This window comes from Urocitellus parryii, chromosome 11 (assembly GCF_045843805.1).
Source record: "Urocitellus parryii isolate mUroPar1 chromosome 11, mUroPar1.hap1, whole genome shotgun sequence".
NCBI lineage: Eukaryota > Metazoa > Chordata > Mammalia > Rodentia > Sciuridae > Urocitellus > Urocitellus parryii.
This window is the reverse complement of record NC_135541.1, coordinates 59,516,182-59,534,370: the sequence shown is the minus strand read 5'-3', so window position 1 is coordinate 59,534,370 and position 18,189 is coordinate 59,516,182. Positions and strand designations below refer to the sequence as shown.

The window sequence follows — 18,189 nt, the reverse complement described above, 5'->3', positions numbered from 1 at the left end:
GATTAGCAACAAGAGCTAGGGCTACAGTTTAAACTTGACAGGTATAAAAAAACGAAGACATAGACTTTGCCAGGTTCCTGACTGCCTTGCTCACTGTGGCCTTCCTATTACTTCACACAGTACGTTGCTTTTAGTTGCTCAGTAAACAAGTGAGAGTACTTAGTAAATGTTTACAACCTGAAGGAACAAAAGTTTGACTGTGAACCTTCAAATCCAGCCATAATTTTTCTCTGTGGAAGCTAGGCGACCGTAGTTCTTGAGGGCAGTGTCAGGAATTTCTTCAGAATGCAACTTCTGAATATTCTTTTCTGATTTCTACACAATAAGTAGCCTGTTTCCTGTAATGTTCTTGATTTTGAACAGTGATTTCCATGTGACCCAGTTAGGATGTTAGTCAGAAAACAGACCTCCAGACAAATAAATGAGTTAACTCGAGCAAAACAGTTTAGAGTTACCTATTAAAATACCAGATCATTTTGTGTAAAACAGTGACTATGACTTTTCCATAACTGATATGTGGCTGTTTTTCTGACAATAACTGGCCAAGATGTTTGGCTATTTCTTGAGGTCACTCCTGGAAAGAGGAAGTTTGTTTTCCTGTTGCTCAGACAGGAAGAGGTGGATCTAGTTCAGCAAAATGCAGTACCAATTGGTTAGGGCATGAGCTAAAAAGAGAAAGTGTATGGTGCTCTTTAAAGTTATACAGCTATAAGCACTAGATGTGTGTGTGTGTGTGTGTGTGTGTGTGTGTGTGTGTGTGTGTGTGTGTAAAAAAGCTGAACTTGCAGTGCCAAGGAAATCTATTGTTATAGATTAAACAACCAATTCTAAATGCTCATTTGACAGTGAAACCAGAGGCACTGAGACAGGATCTAGACAGAGCCACTCACTGGTAGATGCATTGGACACATTTTAATCTTGCTAAGTAAGCCTCAAATCTTCATTTTCATTTCACACTTTCTTGAGTTTTGGTAAGAGATAATTGACTTACAAAAATTATATATATTTAAGGTATACAACAAGATGTTTTGATATACATAGTGAGTGTGCGGATTCATTCAATAAAATTAACAAATCCATCACCTCAATGGTTACCTTCATATATGTGGTGAGCATATTTAAGATCTACTCTCTTAGCTAATTTCAAATGCACAATATAGTACCTCATAGTTTGGTACACATGAGGAGTTGGTTACAGGAAGCCCCATCTCAGATACCAAAAATCCATGTATGCTCAAGTCCCTTATATCAAATGCCATAAGTTTGTGTACAACCTATGCACATCCTCCCATCCACTTTAAATGATCTCTAGAATACTTATTACACATTATACAATGTAATTTCTATGTAAATAGCTGTTATAACGTAGTAGTTAGGCAATGATGAAAAGAAAAACATTTGTACATATTCAGTACAAACACCAATTTTTTTAATCAGATCTGCAGATGCAGTGGGCTGCCTGTGTAATTAACTGTGATTACCATGCTGTGCATTAGATCTCTGGAATTTATTCATCCTGCATGACTGAAACATTGCACCCTTTGACCAACATCTCCCCAGTTTCCCTAGCCACAGCCCCTGGCAACCAGCATTTTACTCTGTTTCTTTGAGTTTGACTATTTTAGATTCCACATGTAAGTGAGATCATGCTGTATTTGTCTCTAGTATTTACCTTTTTTCATTTAGTGTAATATCTTCCAGGTTCATTCATATTATCACAAATAACAGAAATTTATTTTTTATTTATGGCTGGATAATATTTCATTGTATATGTATATACCATATTTTCTTTTCCAGTTATCTATTGACAGGTACTTAAGATGACTGCATTTTTAAAACTTCATTTCTAAAGTGGTGAGGCATAATTGTGTCATGGGTCACCTCAAAATGTACATAAATTTCTATCTACTAAATGCTTTAAAATAAAACAAACATTTACTCTATTGTAGTTATTATTGTTAATGTTATTACAAATGCAATTTTGTATCTTTCTCTTCTTAAAATTATACCATAATTATTTTTCATGGCATTGAAAAGTCTTTATAAGATCCACTTAAAATAGTGCTTGTAATGCTTGTATTTAGTCATTCCAGTATTCAGAGCAATTTTTAAAAACCCATACACCTATTTTTGTTAGTATTATGCCATCATGTTAGCATTTAAAAAATATGAAGCTTTGTCATAATTTTATTCAGATAAAAACTGTCAACTCTATTAAACAATTAATATGAAAAGACAATTACAACTCTAAAAGTCTAGCTAGATATATACCATGAGTTTGAACAGATAGATATATTGTTTTATTGAAATCCTTTTTTTGAGAGTAATTCTTACTCTACTGTAAAAATATTTCCAATGAGGAGAGTATGAAAAAATAGTATCGAAAATGATATAGGTAAAGTTTGCACCCAAACTTTTATCTATCTGAGATAAAATTAAAGAACAAACCAAGAAACTTCTGCTGTAACAAAAACAAAATATATAGCTTTCTATCAATAAAAAGTTTGCAGAGTCAGAAAAAAATACCTAAAATCTTATTTTAAAAGATCTCCTCAAGGTTATCAACTCAGAGATGTATTATTTGGAGACGAAGGATTTAAAGTATTTGGAGTTATTTTATAGTCTGTCTCTGCATCATTCTCTCAACTAATGCAGAGTCAAAAAGAGCTGCTTCAGCAGAAGCAGGGAATAATCTACCCAAAAATATACTCTTGAGTTCACATTGGCAACAGTGACACTTCAAGATAGTGCTTTTGGGGGTCAGAAAGTTCAAATATTATTTTGCTTTAAAATTTCATAATAAAATATAGTTTCTTGTTCAGAAAGTATTTCATTATCTTCTTTGATATTTGATTGGAAAACGTTCAATTATACTGCATGTCTTATAATTTATTGTGTTAAAATTTTCATTTTATTTTATGAATTTAAAACTATTTTTAATTAAAACAGCAGATGATACAAAATGTTGGTACAACATTTTGAAATTAGCAAAATAATAAACATAAAGAACCAATGTATCTATTTCCCCTTAGTATCATTGTCATTAATTTTATATTAACATACAACTTTGACTGGCTTATGGCATGATTTCAGAATATACATAAAAACTGAAAACTACTACATCAAAAGGTTTTAAAATACCTTTAAGGCATGTATGAACATTGAGAAATTACTCTCTTAAATCAGTTCAGCTGTTTTTTATTTGAATGCTTATCTAATTAACCAACAACTGCAGAAAATTTGGAGTGGGAGGTATTCTTAGGCATTGTTGCTGTTAATAGCTGAAGGGTAGATTTCCACAGTGGGCAGCAATGACTAAGTACAGGATGAGACTCAAAATCACATCTATAGATGACAGGGCAGGACCTATCCCCTGAGGGAGCTTGCTGTCTGTGTCAGGGATTACAGTTATATATAAGTAGCAGCACTAAGAAAGACATTGGCAAGAGTCAAAATAGGGAAATAAAGATGGAAGGACATGGAGAATGAAGAAATAAACAATCACAAATCACAGGGCAAAAGGTGTGTTTCATAAATAATATGTGCTCAAAATGTGAAAAGAGATTATTCTTATTCTATTGATAATAGACCATGTTTCTGTATCTCTATTTTATTTAAAACTGGAAAGTACATTTCTTAATGTGGGCTAGGGTTGTAGCTCAGTGGTAAAGTGCTTGCCTTGCACATGTGAGGCCCTGGGTTCAATTCTCAGCACTACAGAAAAATAAATAAATAAAAATAAAGATATTGTGTCCATCTACAACTAATTTTTTTTTAATTTATTAATATTTTTCCCAAATTTTATTTTGGGAATAGCTATCAATATCAATACTTTAATAAAATAAATGAATTGTAAAAGAAAAAAAATCATTGTTATCCAAATTGTGATGTGCAGCAAAAGATTTGTGTCTTCGATTGATAAAAACTATCATGAGATTACTTGTAAAGATCAAAGAGCTATCCTTATTCTACTCAAAAGAAAATTTACCAATATGTGTTAGCTAAAATTGCATTTGAGAAGAAACTCAAACTGGTGGTTTTATTAGTAAAGTTACAAGTTCTAAGCATTTCACTTAATATATCAATGGCTTAGAGGCCAAATGACTTTATCAATAAACCACATTTGCTTCACTCAAAGCTTAGGATTCTGTTACAAAAACACCATGTGATAGTAATAAATTAATCACAGATTTCCATTATCATTTACAGCATGCTGGGATACTTTTTTCATGTTACTCCAATAAATACTATCTTATTTTTAATGACTGCCTTCATAATCTATAAAAGACACCATGTCAGCTCTCTGAAAGCATTTCAATAACCTTTTGGGTAAAATCCTTATGGATTTCTTTGAAATCTTGAAGGTTTGTCATTATTGTTAATAGACCAAGTAGAACACCCAGAGAATGGAGTCATGAGCAGTTAAGTCACTTATATAGGGCATGCCACACAGAAGGACTTGCGTGCAGCATTTATATTTCAATGAGGAAAATCATTTTAATTTAGTTCACAAGCTAATGGAACTCTTATAATCTCAATATGTGCACAGAATTTGGATACAGAGGGATATAACATTGAACTCATAATAAATATTGAGAAAACATTTTAATTTTTTTTAATCACTAGACTCAATAAGTGGAAAAAAAGGTGAAAATGAAGATTTTAATTTTGGATAATTTTCGTTGTACTTACATATGTAAAGACAATATATAAGTTTCAAAAGTTTTGCATTTTTGTCCAGAACTCACACACTCTCTTAGTTCTTAGTTCTTAGTTCCTCCTGAGCTTCTGACTTTCTTGCTGAGGCTTTGGTCATTAACTACTAGAAGCCAAGAGCAATTTTCGTAGGATCCAGGCATTGTGTTAGTACAGAAGTGACTGCCATCTCAGTGAATGAGAACACTGCCTGGTTCCTGCTGGAGCATGACCCTATCCTCATCTCTAGCCCTGTCAACTCCAAACCAAAACATTGATGGTTCTGAAATTAGTGTCAGTTGGGATTACATTTATATATACTTAGGAGTAAATTCCAAATGATGACAGGACGTAATTTTTCTTGCATTAAAGAAAATTAGGAGTATCCACTTTTGCCTCCACTTTTGTGGAGGCTGCATTGCCTCAACCATCTTCAGGTTTCTCATTTCAACATTGCAAAAGCTGTAGCTCTTTCTTCTACTCCAAGAGAATAGCTAGAGTTCCAATTTTTACCACTTTGTCATAAGTAGCAGAATGGAGAGAGCAGAGAGAGAAAAAAATCTCATCTATTTTAAGATTTCTATGAGTGAAATCCAAAGAGTGTACTTACACTCAATAGCCAAACTTAGTGTCAAGGATAGCAGCTGCAGGGTAGACTAGGAAATGCAAAAGCTTTAGCTTACTAGGCTGGGTTCACTGCTCTAAGTACAAGATACCATTGCTAAGTAGAAATATTTGTTAGAGAAACAACAAGAAGATTCTGCTATGCTCTCCAGCAGTCTGAATTGTTTATACCATTATCGACAATTTCTTTGCATCATAATATTTGGTTTATCCTTATGTTATAGTTTGGATCTGAATGTCCCACAAAGGTCTTGTGCTAAAACCATGATCCCCAAACCAGCATGGTTTGGGAGGTGAGTCTTTAAGGCAACCATTGCATCATGATGTCATCACTGATAGCTAAATGGACTACAGGGAGGTAGGAACTAGTCTAAGGAAGTAGGTCAATGGGGCCTGCCCCGGAAGGATTTATCTTCTCCAAAGCCCCTTCCTGTCTCTATCTTCTTCCTGACTCCAATGAGCTGAGCAACTTTCCTCTGCTAGGCCCTTCTGCCATGACATTTCTGCCTTAGAGTCAGTTAACCATGGACTGTACCTCTGAAACTGTGGGCCAAAATAAATCTTTCCTCTTCTAAGTTGTTCTTGTCAGACATTTTGGCCACAACAACCAAAAGGTGACCCACACATATTATTTAACTCTAAAATCATTGAAGCCTAGGATATATCTTGTCAACTTTTATAGTATGAGGGGCAGGAATGAGAACTCATTTTGGGATACCCAGGAAGATAGATTAGAGAAAGAATTTCTCTTCTCCCATCAGGAGCCAGCTTTATCTCCCACCCCTAACAACCCACAGGACTCCACAGTCACTGATGTTGGACAACCAGGACCTAAAGTCAGATTTCTTGTCTCCTAGGTGACTGTTATCCTCTGAAAAAGGCATTTTCTTAGGCTTGCCCTAAAATAAGGGAGGAAAGACCCAAATCCCCTTGCACATCAATCCAAACCTACACAATATGCATCCTAAAAAGTACCTGACCAAGTAAATATACAAGCTTCTGTGGTGTGAATATACTTTACTCCTTCAGAAACTCATATTGAAACATAATTCCTAACATGAGTTATTAAAATATAAGACTAGGTAAGACCCTTAAGAAGTAATTAGGGTTCTGCTGTCTTGAATGAATTAACCCATTCATGTGACTCATCAGCAAGTTATCTTAAGAATGGGTCTTGGGGCTGGGGATGTGGCTCAAGTGGTAGCGTGCTCACCTAGCATGCATGAGGCACTGGGTTCGATTCTCAGCACCACATAAAAATTAAAAAAAAAATAAAGATAGTGTGTCCACCTAAAACTAAATAATAAATATTAAAAAAAAAAAGAATGGGTCTAATACAAAAGCCAGTTTGGCCAGGTCTGTGGCATAATTCCTGTCTCTTACCCTGCCCGATGCCACATTGAGACTCTGCAATGAGTATGAGACCAACATACTCAGCCCCTCAACCTTGGATCATACCTTGGACCATAGCTGTGAACCAAAATTATCCTCTTTTCTTTAAAATTTACCTAGTGTGTGGCATTGTGCTATTAGCATCAGAAAAGAGGCTAAGATGGAAGACAAGGGTCAACAAAAAAAGAGAAGACACAGGCCTCCCAGTCTATCCATCATCTGCAGAAAACGATTGTCCAGGCCTCTCTGCTGTCCATGAAGTACAGATGTGTCTTCCAGGGGAGAGGGTCTCTCATTCTCTTTTGATGGGAAAAAGTAGGAATTTAATTTTGTCAGTTGTAGAAGAAAGAATTGTCAGTAAATTTTGAGGTCAAGAAGTTTCCATTTTTATCCGAGTTATTGACAACAGTTTTCTGGGAAACTACCTGGGTACCTTGGGGTCCATTGTAAAGTCAAGTTTAGCCCCTCAATCTGCTTAAGAAGGCAGAGGGCAAACTCCATGTTCCAGCTGGCTCACTGTCCAGGCAATCCAATGATAGTCCCTGTGCCATTTGAGATATTGCCACTTGTGCTACTATAGCTTTGGGAATCCAGGATGTCACACAGATTATGCCACACTGTAGACTCTCAGTAATGCTGGCCTGAAACCTGGTGAATAGAGCTATGATATCTAATGTTGCACCTGAAGCAGCAGCAAAAAATAAATTGATAGTTGAATTATTTCCTTTTTTATTTAAATGAAACAAAAAATCCTTGCTTTGGATTTAATAACTCTAGAGTGTGTGTTTTATAATGAAAAACCAACCTTCTTGTGATTCTTCCAAGGAAAATACCGAACGAGCTTTAGTGGAATATGGCTAAGAGCCTTTGATAACTAGAGTAACCACTCATCAGCATGGAAGAAGCTTCGTGCTGTTCTTTTTTTTTTTTTTTTAACTTACACAGTTCTATCAGTCTGATCCCACTCATCTAATTAGAATAGTTCCCCTTCATTGTAAAATAAAAAAAAATATAATCATTATAAACTAAATTTCTCTTGAGGACTATGGAAGTAAGCAATTATTTGCAGCTGGTGTGCAGGTACATTAAGAGCAGCAAGGCTTGGTTGGACACCAATGTTCCTGTTCTGGGCCTGGTAGATTGAAGCAAAGCATTCAGCTTCAGAAGATGAAGAAATTGAACATCACCTTGGGCAGATGAAGTTACTGGAAGTTAATGGAGCTGTGATCATTACGTGATAAATAAGTACTGGGACAAAGTTTTTGAGATAAAGCAGGAAATTCAAAAACATTTTATGTACTATTGTTCCAAGTAACTTAGTTAATGATTCTATTCTATACAGACTATTGCTTTTATTGGATAATAATACTTAATAGATAATTCAGTTCCAAAATGATCTTATACTCTAATAATAAATCATTAATTTGAGATTTGGACACTACACACTCAAAGTTGCATCTGACAACATTTTACCATACACAGATTTCTCTAGTGCAATGCTGCCTTCAAAAAATCCATGAAGTTAGAACTTAAAGACTCCAATAAGAATAGGTTCTTTTGTTAACCACGTTTTCCCTTAAAAAAAAATCTTAGTACAGTGAAAGTATGAAATATACTTTAAATTCAACCACAACTGTTTTTTAGGTGGGAACAATTTATGACAGATTCAGAAAATTAATCCATACTTTTGACAGTCTTGTAAGTCCTTCAGAAAAAAAAAAGAAAAACAAAAAGATCAGGATAAATTTTAGCTGTTCTATTGACAAGGACAGTAGGGAAATGGAACAAAATTAGTATATTTACAGGACAACCTTTAAGACCATAATCATATGGTTCCTCTCAAATGCACTGGTAATGGACCACAGAGAATTGTAAACAAGATACATCACTTAAATATTGTACGCATCAACCTTATCAATCTTAGCACTGAAAGTAAAAGCAATTCATAAAATTAATTTTAGCTTTTCAAAGACAGGAAGATAGAGAAATCATAATTTTAGTTGTATGCATTATTATAAAGTTCTCAAAAGTGATTCCTTTCAAGTATGAGTAAAACATTTTATACTCAAAAATATAGGAGTGTTGAGGAACATATTTAGAAGATATGTTGCTAAAGATAGAATGCTGGATTTATTAAAAATAAAAGAACCTATAATTATGAAAACAAATCTGGATAATAATAATATTGTTAGCTGTTTTAGTAGAAATATTGGTATTTAGCATAATAAAAATCTAATAAAAACTACATTAAATCTTTAATATATAGCTCAATTTTTTTAATGAACTACCTCAATTAAGGAAAATCTCAACTGCTTGTACTATAATCTTATTTCTATATTTTAATTTAATTAGACAAAATGAGAAACATACTAAAATAGAATTTCAACCTCAGGATTAAGGGTCCATTATGTTGATAAAATTCAGCTACAACTTTGGTTGTTGTACCTACACAGTTTCACAGCTAACTACAATTATAGTTTAGAAATTTTCCCATTTTAAATTTCCTTAATATTCATTAAGGAAATTACTTGTAAATATTTGCTCATCTACTTATTTAAAAAAAACCTCTTCATTCTTTCACTGCATTTTGTCACAAAAATAAAATGTTAGATTTTTTTATATCATTATTCTTCATACCTTAAAAATTACTATGCTTCAAAAACAAAATTGACTTTCAAAAGATGTCATTTTTCTTTTTTCTTTTCTAGAAGTCCATCCATAGAGATGTTTCTGGAAACATCTCTAAATCTGATCAATGTTTTAGATTTTTATAACTCTCTTATAAGTTAATGAAAAACAAATGTGTCTATATAATTTCATATGCAAAGAAACCAAATGGTATTGACAACTTTAAAAATGATCAAACTATGTACTGTGTTGCTAGGATAAATCACTAGAATAAGTTTCTAGGATAAATATTATTTAGTATAATTAAAAATTTGAAAGTCAAAAAAGTAAGATTTTGGCAGAAAGTAGTGCAACTTTTTTGGTAAATAGTTTTTTATGACATATAAGAGTAAAATTGTTAAAATAAACTCTTTATGAGAGTCCCTGGTTCAAAAATGTTAATCGATAAGTTATGTATCAATTATGCCTTTATGGCATCATAGCTTGAAAGAGCAAATGGTTACATTTAATTTGCCTAATTATTTTAGGCAAAAACACATTTTCAGTTTTTTGGAGACAGTCCTATTTATGTTTATTTGTGGTTTTAAATGAAGACATGAAGCAATCTCAGGACCTGACACCTACATTTAACAATAATTTTTTTTTAAATAAGAGATATCATAAATGAGTATCAGTTAACACACTTTATTTAGACTTCCAAATAGCTTTCTATTTTCTAATCCATTTCCTCCTCACAAAGGACTATTCACAACACAGGTTACAATAGAAAAATTTAATCTTAGCCGAGATTTTTGACAAAGTAGAAAACCAAGAGTAAGAATGTACAGTGGGGCTGGGGCTGGGGCTCAGTAGTAGTGCACTTGCCTGGCATGTGTGAGGCACTGGGTTCAATTTTCAGCACCACATATAGATAAATAAAGGTCTATCAACAACAAAAAAAATATTTTAAAAAATATAAATAAAATTTTCAAAGTAATAGGAAGGTAGGAATGCTGTTCCCTGGAGACCTTAGCCAAAGGCCTGTATCTTCAATTTGCACATTAATAACAATGCATCATAGTTCCTCTTGGGACATAATTATAATATTTAATTTTGCTAAGGAAATGAGCCATTGTAGAGAAGTGTAAGAAGATGTAATAAGCTAGTGATTGAAGAACATAAAGGTAGATGAAATTTAATGTAAAGTACAATGTATTACAAATCTAAAAAGAATAATTTAAATCACTTATACATCCTGATGGATTCAGTAACCTCTCAGGACATAATTATAGACAACTTGATGAAGAAGAGCAATCAAGTATGAATAATCAGAGCTACAACATGAGGAAAGCACAGTTAAATGTGAAACAATATTAAATAGAAAGTGAGTAACATGGTTTCTGTTTCAAGAGCGCAGTCCTTTTATAAAATGTGGTCAGATTTAGATTTTTGTAATATGCAAAAGTCCTAAAGAAAGGAAAAGAAATTAATGAAATAATTTAGACAGGTGTTAAAAGGCAAACAAAATTAACATAGATTCAGGTCTCTTTCTCTCTCTCTCTCTCTCTCTCTCTCTCTCTCTCTCTCTCTCTGTTCCTAAGTGTTGGTGCTCATTCATAAATATTTATGAAGGGAACCTTGAGGAGAAAAGAAACCATACAAAACAGGGACATTTGCAAACGTTAAACAGAATAATGGAAAGATTTAGTGATTTTTTTGAAGGTCATAGAACAATTGAACAACCAGGCTGGGAAGGAACTTGGGCCTCCTCCCTTCCATGCAACACTGAAAATTAGCAGATGCTTTTTGCACCACCTTCCACTGAGAAGGTTACTAGCAGGAAAGCCCATCAAATGTTCCTACTCGTAATCTTGGAAAATCAATTTTAAAAATGGTCTTTGAAAGACTAACTTGACGTTCATAATTAGATGATTAAATTACAGATACCTAAGTAGAAATGTATATTAAAATATTGTAATGTATTTTTATTACAAAATGTTGACAAATATTAATACAGATTATAAAGGTCCAAATTTCCAGAGAGCTATGTTTGAATATTGCAACATCTCTTTCCTGAGTGGAAATTATATTCTATAGTACATTATAAAGTTAACACTAGACAAAAAAGAATTTGTCCCCCACCCCCGACCCAGAACTTAGAATTACTGTAAATAGAACTGTTTTGCTGATTTTTATTTTAAATTTAAATTCAATAGATAATACTTTGATATTCCAGTAATAAAAAATGCATCTGTATACTTACAGGACCTCTGAGACAAGCAATTTCCAGCTAATCTCTGAAAGTAAGAGACCACATTAAGAAGAAGCATTTAAAAAGAAGTCCATTTTGTGATAACTCAGTTTTTATCCTTATGGGAGTTCCCATAGTCTGAGAGGGTTCCAGTTTCACTTTGCTAAACCATTTTTTTTAACTTTCAATATTACTATGTTGTGATAAAGTCTTCTTTCTTTCTTTATCTTTCTGGAGTACTTTTGCCTTTTGTACATTGTTCAAGCTGGTTTTGATAAAAATTGAGGCTCAGGGAAAAATGATGTGGTAGATGATAATCCAGCTGTGCTATAGGAACTGTGATAGTGTGAAGTCATGAGAAATGACCCAAATTAACAAATTGCTGATGAAAGTCCAGTAATTTGAGAGAGTCAAATGAACTGTGATGACTAAGGTTTGGAGGTTCAGTATCATGGTTTGACAAACAGAATCCAATCACATTAACACTTAGGTGAGAATTAAGACACTGTCTCAAAGACCTCAGGAAGGAAGGTCCAGGAGCAGCATTATGTTTCTAGTAGATGCCTTTGCAGTACTTTTGGGAAGGTCTTTTTAATCAACTGTGCACTGATTTACTGTATTTAGATGAGCAGAATGTTTAAAGTATGGTTGTTTGATAATTCTGACAGGTAATGCACTATCTCAATTTCCATGTAACAGGTCAACTGATCCCCAATAAAGTTAAAGAATCCATTCAAGATAAAAGCTGGACTAAACTGAGGTCTTCACATTGAATAACTCAAACCTGTCCAAGAACTTTTCAAGGAAATCCTGTATAATTCAGCATTTGTAAACAGACCTCAGATAGAAGTAAGCATATATATGATAAGATCTTACATTGATGATAGAATACGCCAATACAATGGTGTATTTCCAAAAATCACAATCAGGTAGGCAGATTAAAGTGACTTGACTCCATGTGCCATACTTAGCCACATTTAAGCTCCAAGTGATCATTCTTTCTTCAAAAGCCAAACATGCCCCAATAGCACCCAAAGGAAATGTGTTGATAAAAGTTTAGACATACAGTTCAATATTCCTTTGTAAAACACCTCTTTCAAACATGGTTTCTTTCATTGACAATTAAATTTTTTATTGAAAATTCTCAATGCTTCTGTGTAAATAATGTAAAGATGATGGATTCAGAGTTACACAGTGATTACATGTATTCCTTTAGGGAATGCAGGCTTCTTTGATCAATATATTTTTAAACAATTTTGATATTGCAACTTGCCATCTGTAAACCAGAAGTATAGTAGTAAACACTTGTGTATGCTATCATTTTCTTAATGAGAAGTATGAATAGATTTTTACCTATAGAAAGAATGCCCAGGCGAAAGGAAAGCTTGAAAAATATTTTAATAAGAAATTCAAGTTTTAATTCTCTTTTGCTAATTTTTAAGCAATGTACAGAGAAGACATATTTTAAAAGATTTGGCCGTCTTCTCTATTCTTTGGGATAAAACTAAAGATTAAGCATGTGTAACAGATATATGGGGTAAATTATTTTAGAATAATGATTTTTTTAAATAGATGCTGTATTTCAGTTTATAGCTTGTCTCCGAAAATAATACACTTCTGTATTTAAGCCTTTTGAAGTTAGTTTCTCTGTATATACAGCACATGGAAACTCAGCCTCATATGAAGGAACTAGTTTCACCTAAACAGAGTCAGATCTGTTTTATCGGTGTACTTCCAATTTTATGTTGCAAAAATAGGCTCAATTTTTTCTCCTTCAAAGGTAGTCCTTATCATAGCTTTCCTCTTTGTGAGAATAGTTCTTTCTTCCACTCACATAACTTGAAAATCTGCACACTTTCTACCTCAAACATATACTTACCTAACCATCCCTAAATCTTCTACTCTTGTTCAGGAATTTCTTGTTTACTGCCTGTACTCTTTGTAGTCTATTCTTGCTTCCTTGCCTTTGGTATCTTCTTAAAATCCATCATTTGCGTTGCTACCAGATTTTTTCTATTGAATTGCTATCCTATTTAAAAAGAGAGGTATCGTCCTGTAATCCCATCTGCTCAGGAGACTGAGACATACTGATGAAAAGTTCAAGGCCAGCCTGGACAACTTAGTGAGATACTGTCTCAAACAAATTAAATAAACAAAATGATCTAGGGATACAGCTCAGTGGTACAGGTGCACCCCTCCTCCCCCCACTCCCTGTTCAATCCCCAGTAGGAAGAGTTTGGAAGAGCAGAAAGAGAAAGATAAAAGAAATCTTTAAAAGAAAAGTTTTGTGTTTGTTGTTGTTCTTGTTTTACCTTAAGGGTTTTCAAGCTCCTTAAGTAGCACTATCTGATGGCTTCTCATTCTTTCAACAACCTCCTGAGGGTAGGGCCACTACGAAAGGAATATAGTAGGTAACTAAGAGCAAAATAGCCTGAGATTGAATCAAGCCCAGCTACTAAGAATAACTGTGACTCTGACCAAGGCATGTAACCCTCTGTGCCTCTTTAGCCTCACATATTGTGGTATTACTCTTAGGAATTTTTGGTCATCTTTAAACTAAATTAGAAAGGATCCAGGAAAATGCTGTGGAGAGCCAGGGAAATGTGTCTATACTTAAGCACTTAATGTCTTTGTGATGTGTCATTATGACTAATTTTGATTTTTACCACCACTATTTTGTTAAACTCCATGGAGCTGGGGGGACCACAGCTGTTCATAGTTTTGAAGATGCTGTCTATAAAACGTCCATTCACAGTTGACATTCAGTGAATCAGACTTTGGGATTTGACAGGGTAAATCCAACTTTTTCCAGGCACAATGGCTACTGTAGATGGTATGAACATCAGTCATTTCTTTTCCTTAAATTGATTTTTTTTCAATTTACCTAGAATTTGATTTCTTTAACATACAATACAATGAACCCATTTTGAGTACACAATTAGATGAGTTTTGACCAATGCTTGTATTCATGTATCACCATCTCAATCAAGATATGCAATATTACCATTACCCCAAATTTCTGCAGCCAATTAACTCGTCTTTCCCATTCTATGAAACCACTGATCTGCATTCCCATTATTACACATTATTTTACCTTCCGATTATACTTACTTTTTAAGCTAGAATTATTTTTATGTTCCAACCTGAATCATGTTTCTACATAATGAACTTATTCAGTAACACGCAAAAGGAAAACCATCTATGATGCATAAATTGTTCTGGGGTGAGAAAGTAGAAACAAGTGTATTTTAAGTGAAACTTAGTTTAAAAAAGGAAAACAACATTTTGTAGTTCCATAGCTGTTTTATTTTTGAAACTCTGTTTTTGTTGTTGTTTGGTTTTTATCATTCTCTCTCTTTCTCTCTCTCTCTCTCTCTGTTTATTTTTGTGTAGTTGTTTTAGCTGTTTGTTTTTTGTCTATTGATCTGTTTGTGTGTGTGCAGTTGTTTTAGCAATTCTAATCTCCCTGTAACCCTGAGTTCCAGCAAGGTGAGTACTGAGTATTGGCAATGCTGTATTGCATGAACCCAGGTCTATTGACTACTTTTTGGTCAATTGCTCCTTATGGAAGTTAATTATTGAACAGTAGGAGGCTGTATCCTGGAGTACAGGTTGCAGGGAGGACCCCTAAAATCTAGCTAGCTCTGTATGCCCTCGGGAAGCTATTCCATGGGTCTCCGGAGATTTTTGACTATTGAACACAGGTTTTGAGGGTGACACTCTGAGAGCTGCTCCTGGGGTCAAAAGATGCACAGGGGATCTACCATAGTCCTGGCAGCTATAGTCACCAGGAGAGAGAATGCAGCCCAGGTGGCCTGGGGAAAGGGTCCAGAGGCCGGACGTGGCCTGCAGACTCAGGACTTGACACACAAACTCACACAAAAGAGGCCGGAAAGTGTCCGGAGGAAGCCCCTGCGTCACGGGGGACGGAGCCCAGCCGGACCCTGCCGCGCCCGCCCCGCCGTCCAGGGCACAGGGTCCCGCACAGCCAGCTGCGCTCGCTGCCAGCCCCACCGCCGCGGCCGCCGCCAAATGAAGCTTCTCCCGCTCCTAGGTGAGTGCTCCGAGTCTCTGGTCACCGCGGTAGCAGGGGGAAAGTCACTTGTAGGAATGGGAGTTTTTACAAGGTGGAGCTCACGTGGTAAGCACATCTGGCAGAGTCTCTGAGGAGGACTGACGCAGGACTTCTCAGGATGTTTTTCTCCTTGGCCTTTCAATTCTAGAGCTTGGTATTCAAGGCTCAGGGACATTACTTTTTTACTCCTACTGGAGAAGTCCCCAAAGCCCTCAAAGACTCAGACTTTGAGCATTTTTTTTTTCTGATCCCCCCCTCCCCCAAGAAACCTGGGACATCCAAGCCATTAGCACTTGTGGGAGGCTTCCTGACATTTTAAGGGGATTGCCTGCCCAGACTTTAGGTTCATTGAAAATACCATTTTGATGATGCTGCCCTGAAAGATAATAAATCACATCTCGGAAGACGAATTAATTCTGGTTTAGACAGTATATACAGTCCTACGTGGGCCTGGGATTTAGAATTGAATGTTTAAGGATCTCTTGGTACCAGATAGGGACAATTTATCTCAGATGTCTGTTTTCAGAACAATGACTTCATGATTCATAACTGTTGGTCCTCAAGCCTTCTCTTGAGAAGACCTGGAACAACAATAAAAAAAAGGAACATCCTATGCTTTTTCTTATCTTAACAGTCCATAAAATAGCATTTTCAAGTTTATTTTCAGCAACTTTGAAATAAAACCTTGTTCTGTTTTTGTTGGTTGTGTTGGGGTGATATTCCATTTCTGGAAGATCAATCTTTGAACAGTATGTTGTATTTTGTTTTAATTTCCCCTAGTGTAAGAAAATGTAAAAAAAAAATGTGTTATAAGATAAGCAGAATTAACAATCATTAGAACACAGAGGAAAGAATAAACAACAATTACATTTGTCTTCCTAGATAATAAGGTATCATCTTAAAATAACACATATTTGAATATAAGACCCAAATAACAGATTTCCTTGATTTCTGAAAAAAAATTACAATAATTACTCCCAAAAGAGAAAAATTGCTTTACAATCTTGCAGTTACCTGTGAAGAATGATATTAGATCACCTTGGCACAATGATCTGGAAACACAGTTTTTATTACAAAACTGTGCTGCTTATTATATTTTAGTTTTGTCAAGCTTTACTTGATAATGATTGAAATTGAAAAAGGTCTTTTTCTTTTTGCCTAGTTGCTTTTGTGCTGTTATTTAGCTAAATGCTCCCTTGGGAAATTTTCATGATCCATTTATCTAAATGGAAAGAAAGAGGAATATTTGTATTTATTATATTCTAACTCAACAATGAGGGGATGTTTTTGAAAAAACGTTTTATGTTTTTCTGTTGTATCTAGTGGGTTTTTCCACTTTGTTGAATTGTGCCCATACTCAAAATTGCACCAAGACACCCTGTCTCTCAAATGCAAAATGTGAAATCCGCAATGGAGTTGAAGCCTGCTACTGCAACCTGGGATTTACAGGAAATGGTGTCACAATTTGTAAAGGTACGCCATTTTATTATCTTTTATCGCTTTTACTGAAAAATTCAATTTCTGATATGATGGTATTTATGGTCTTCCAGAAATTAACTTCTTTCATTTTATCCCGTTAGATTGTAGGCTATTGAAAAAAAGCTTAATTAAACAAATTTGAATGTTCTATGTAAGTTTATACTGTATTTTTTGTTTTTGATGACACCATGTGCATCCATCTTTCCTTGTGAATATTAAAGGTTGTTCTAGAACCTAAATTGGAACATTTAGGTGCCAAGAGCAGAGTCAGTACTTTGAGAGCACAGGAACAGAGGGTTCATGGTAAGGTTACACTCAAAGAGGTGGTACTTAGAGACTTTCCTAACATTCGACTAGCTAAAGTTGAGGATATTAAGAGATTTGAGGTTTTCTTTTGCATACTCTTAAGTGTGGGAAGTAAAAGGGAAGGAAGGGAGGCAGAAAGGAATAGAAGGAAATTTTGAAGACCTTCTAATTATGAAGTAGAATCTTTCATAGATCTTGAAGGTAAAGGCCAGAGATTGCCAGAAAGGGTCCTCCAAGGGTGCCCATTGACTTAGTAAACAGAACATCATTTGATAAACAAATTTAGGTGTTTCCTTGTGTGTGGTTTCCACCAGCAGCAGCACTCCTCCGCTCCCTACAAGCCTCACTCAATCTTCATTTATTTTCTTTCATTTTCAAAAGGATCTAATTTTAACTAGGTCGATAGCACAGAATTCTGTGTAGGTAGGAAAGAGAGAGAAAGAGAAAGAGAGAAAGTTGCAGGTCATATAAATTAGTTTTATATATAATTAAATGGCAAGTTCAAATTAGAGCTGCATGGTATTATACTTCTAAGTGTATTTAAGATAACATGGACTTTTTCCAATTAAGCCAGGATACTGTGCATTGTTAATATTGCATGTGGTTGCTTATAGCACAAACAAGTTGTATCTCGTGATTCAATTTGATAGGCTTTTAAAAAGATTAAATATGTAGTATATAGTAAGACCAAACCTCATCATAATTAGTTTAATGTTTAAAAAATGTACAGCAAAGCTACAGTTTGCCTAATGGTTCATTA

The 18,189-nt window shown here is 34.7% G+C and overlaps 1 protein-coding gene across 1 annotated transcript in view; it reads left to right on the top strand.

Annotated features, from left to right (window-relative positions):
- Positions 1–15,522: 15,522 nt before the first annotated feature.
- The window catches only part of Adgrl4 (adhesion G protein-coupled receptor L4), a 102,877-nt gene continuing 100,210 nt past the window's right edge, over positions 15,523–18,189 (top strand). Inside the window, exons 1-2 of the mRNA XM_026410009.2 lie at positions 15,523–15,623; positions 16,968–17,117. Coding sequence (XP_026265794.2) covers positions 15,602–15,623; positions 16,968–17,117 — 172 coding nt within the window. The 5' untranslated portion in view covers positions 15,523–15,601. The remainder of the gene's footprint in view (positions 15,624–16,967; positions 17,118–18,189) is intronic.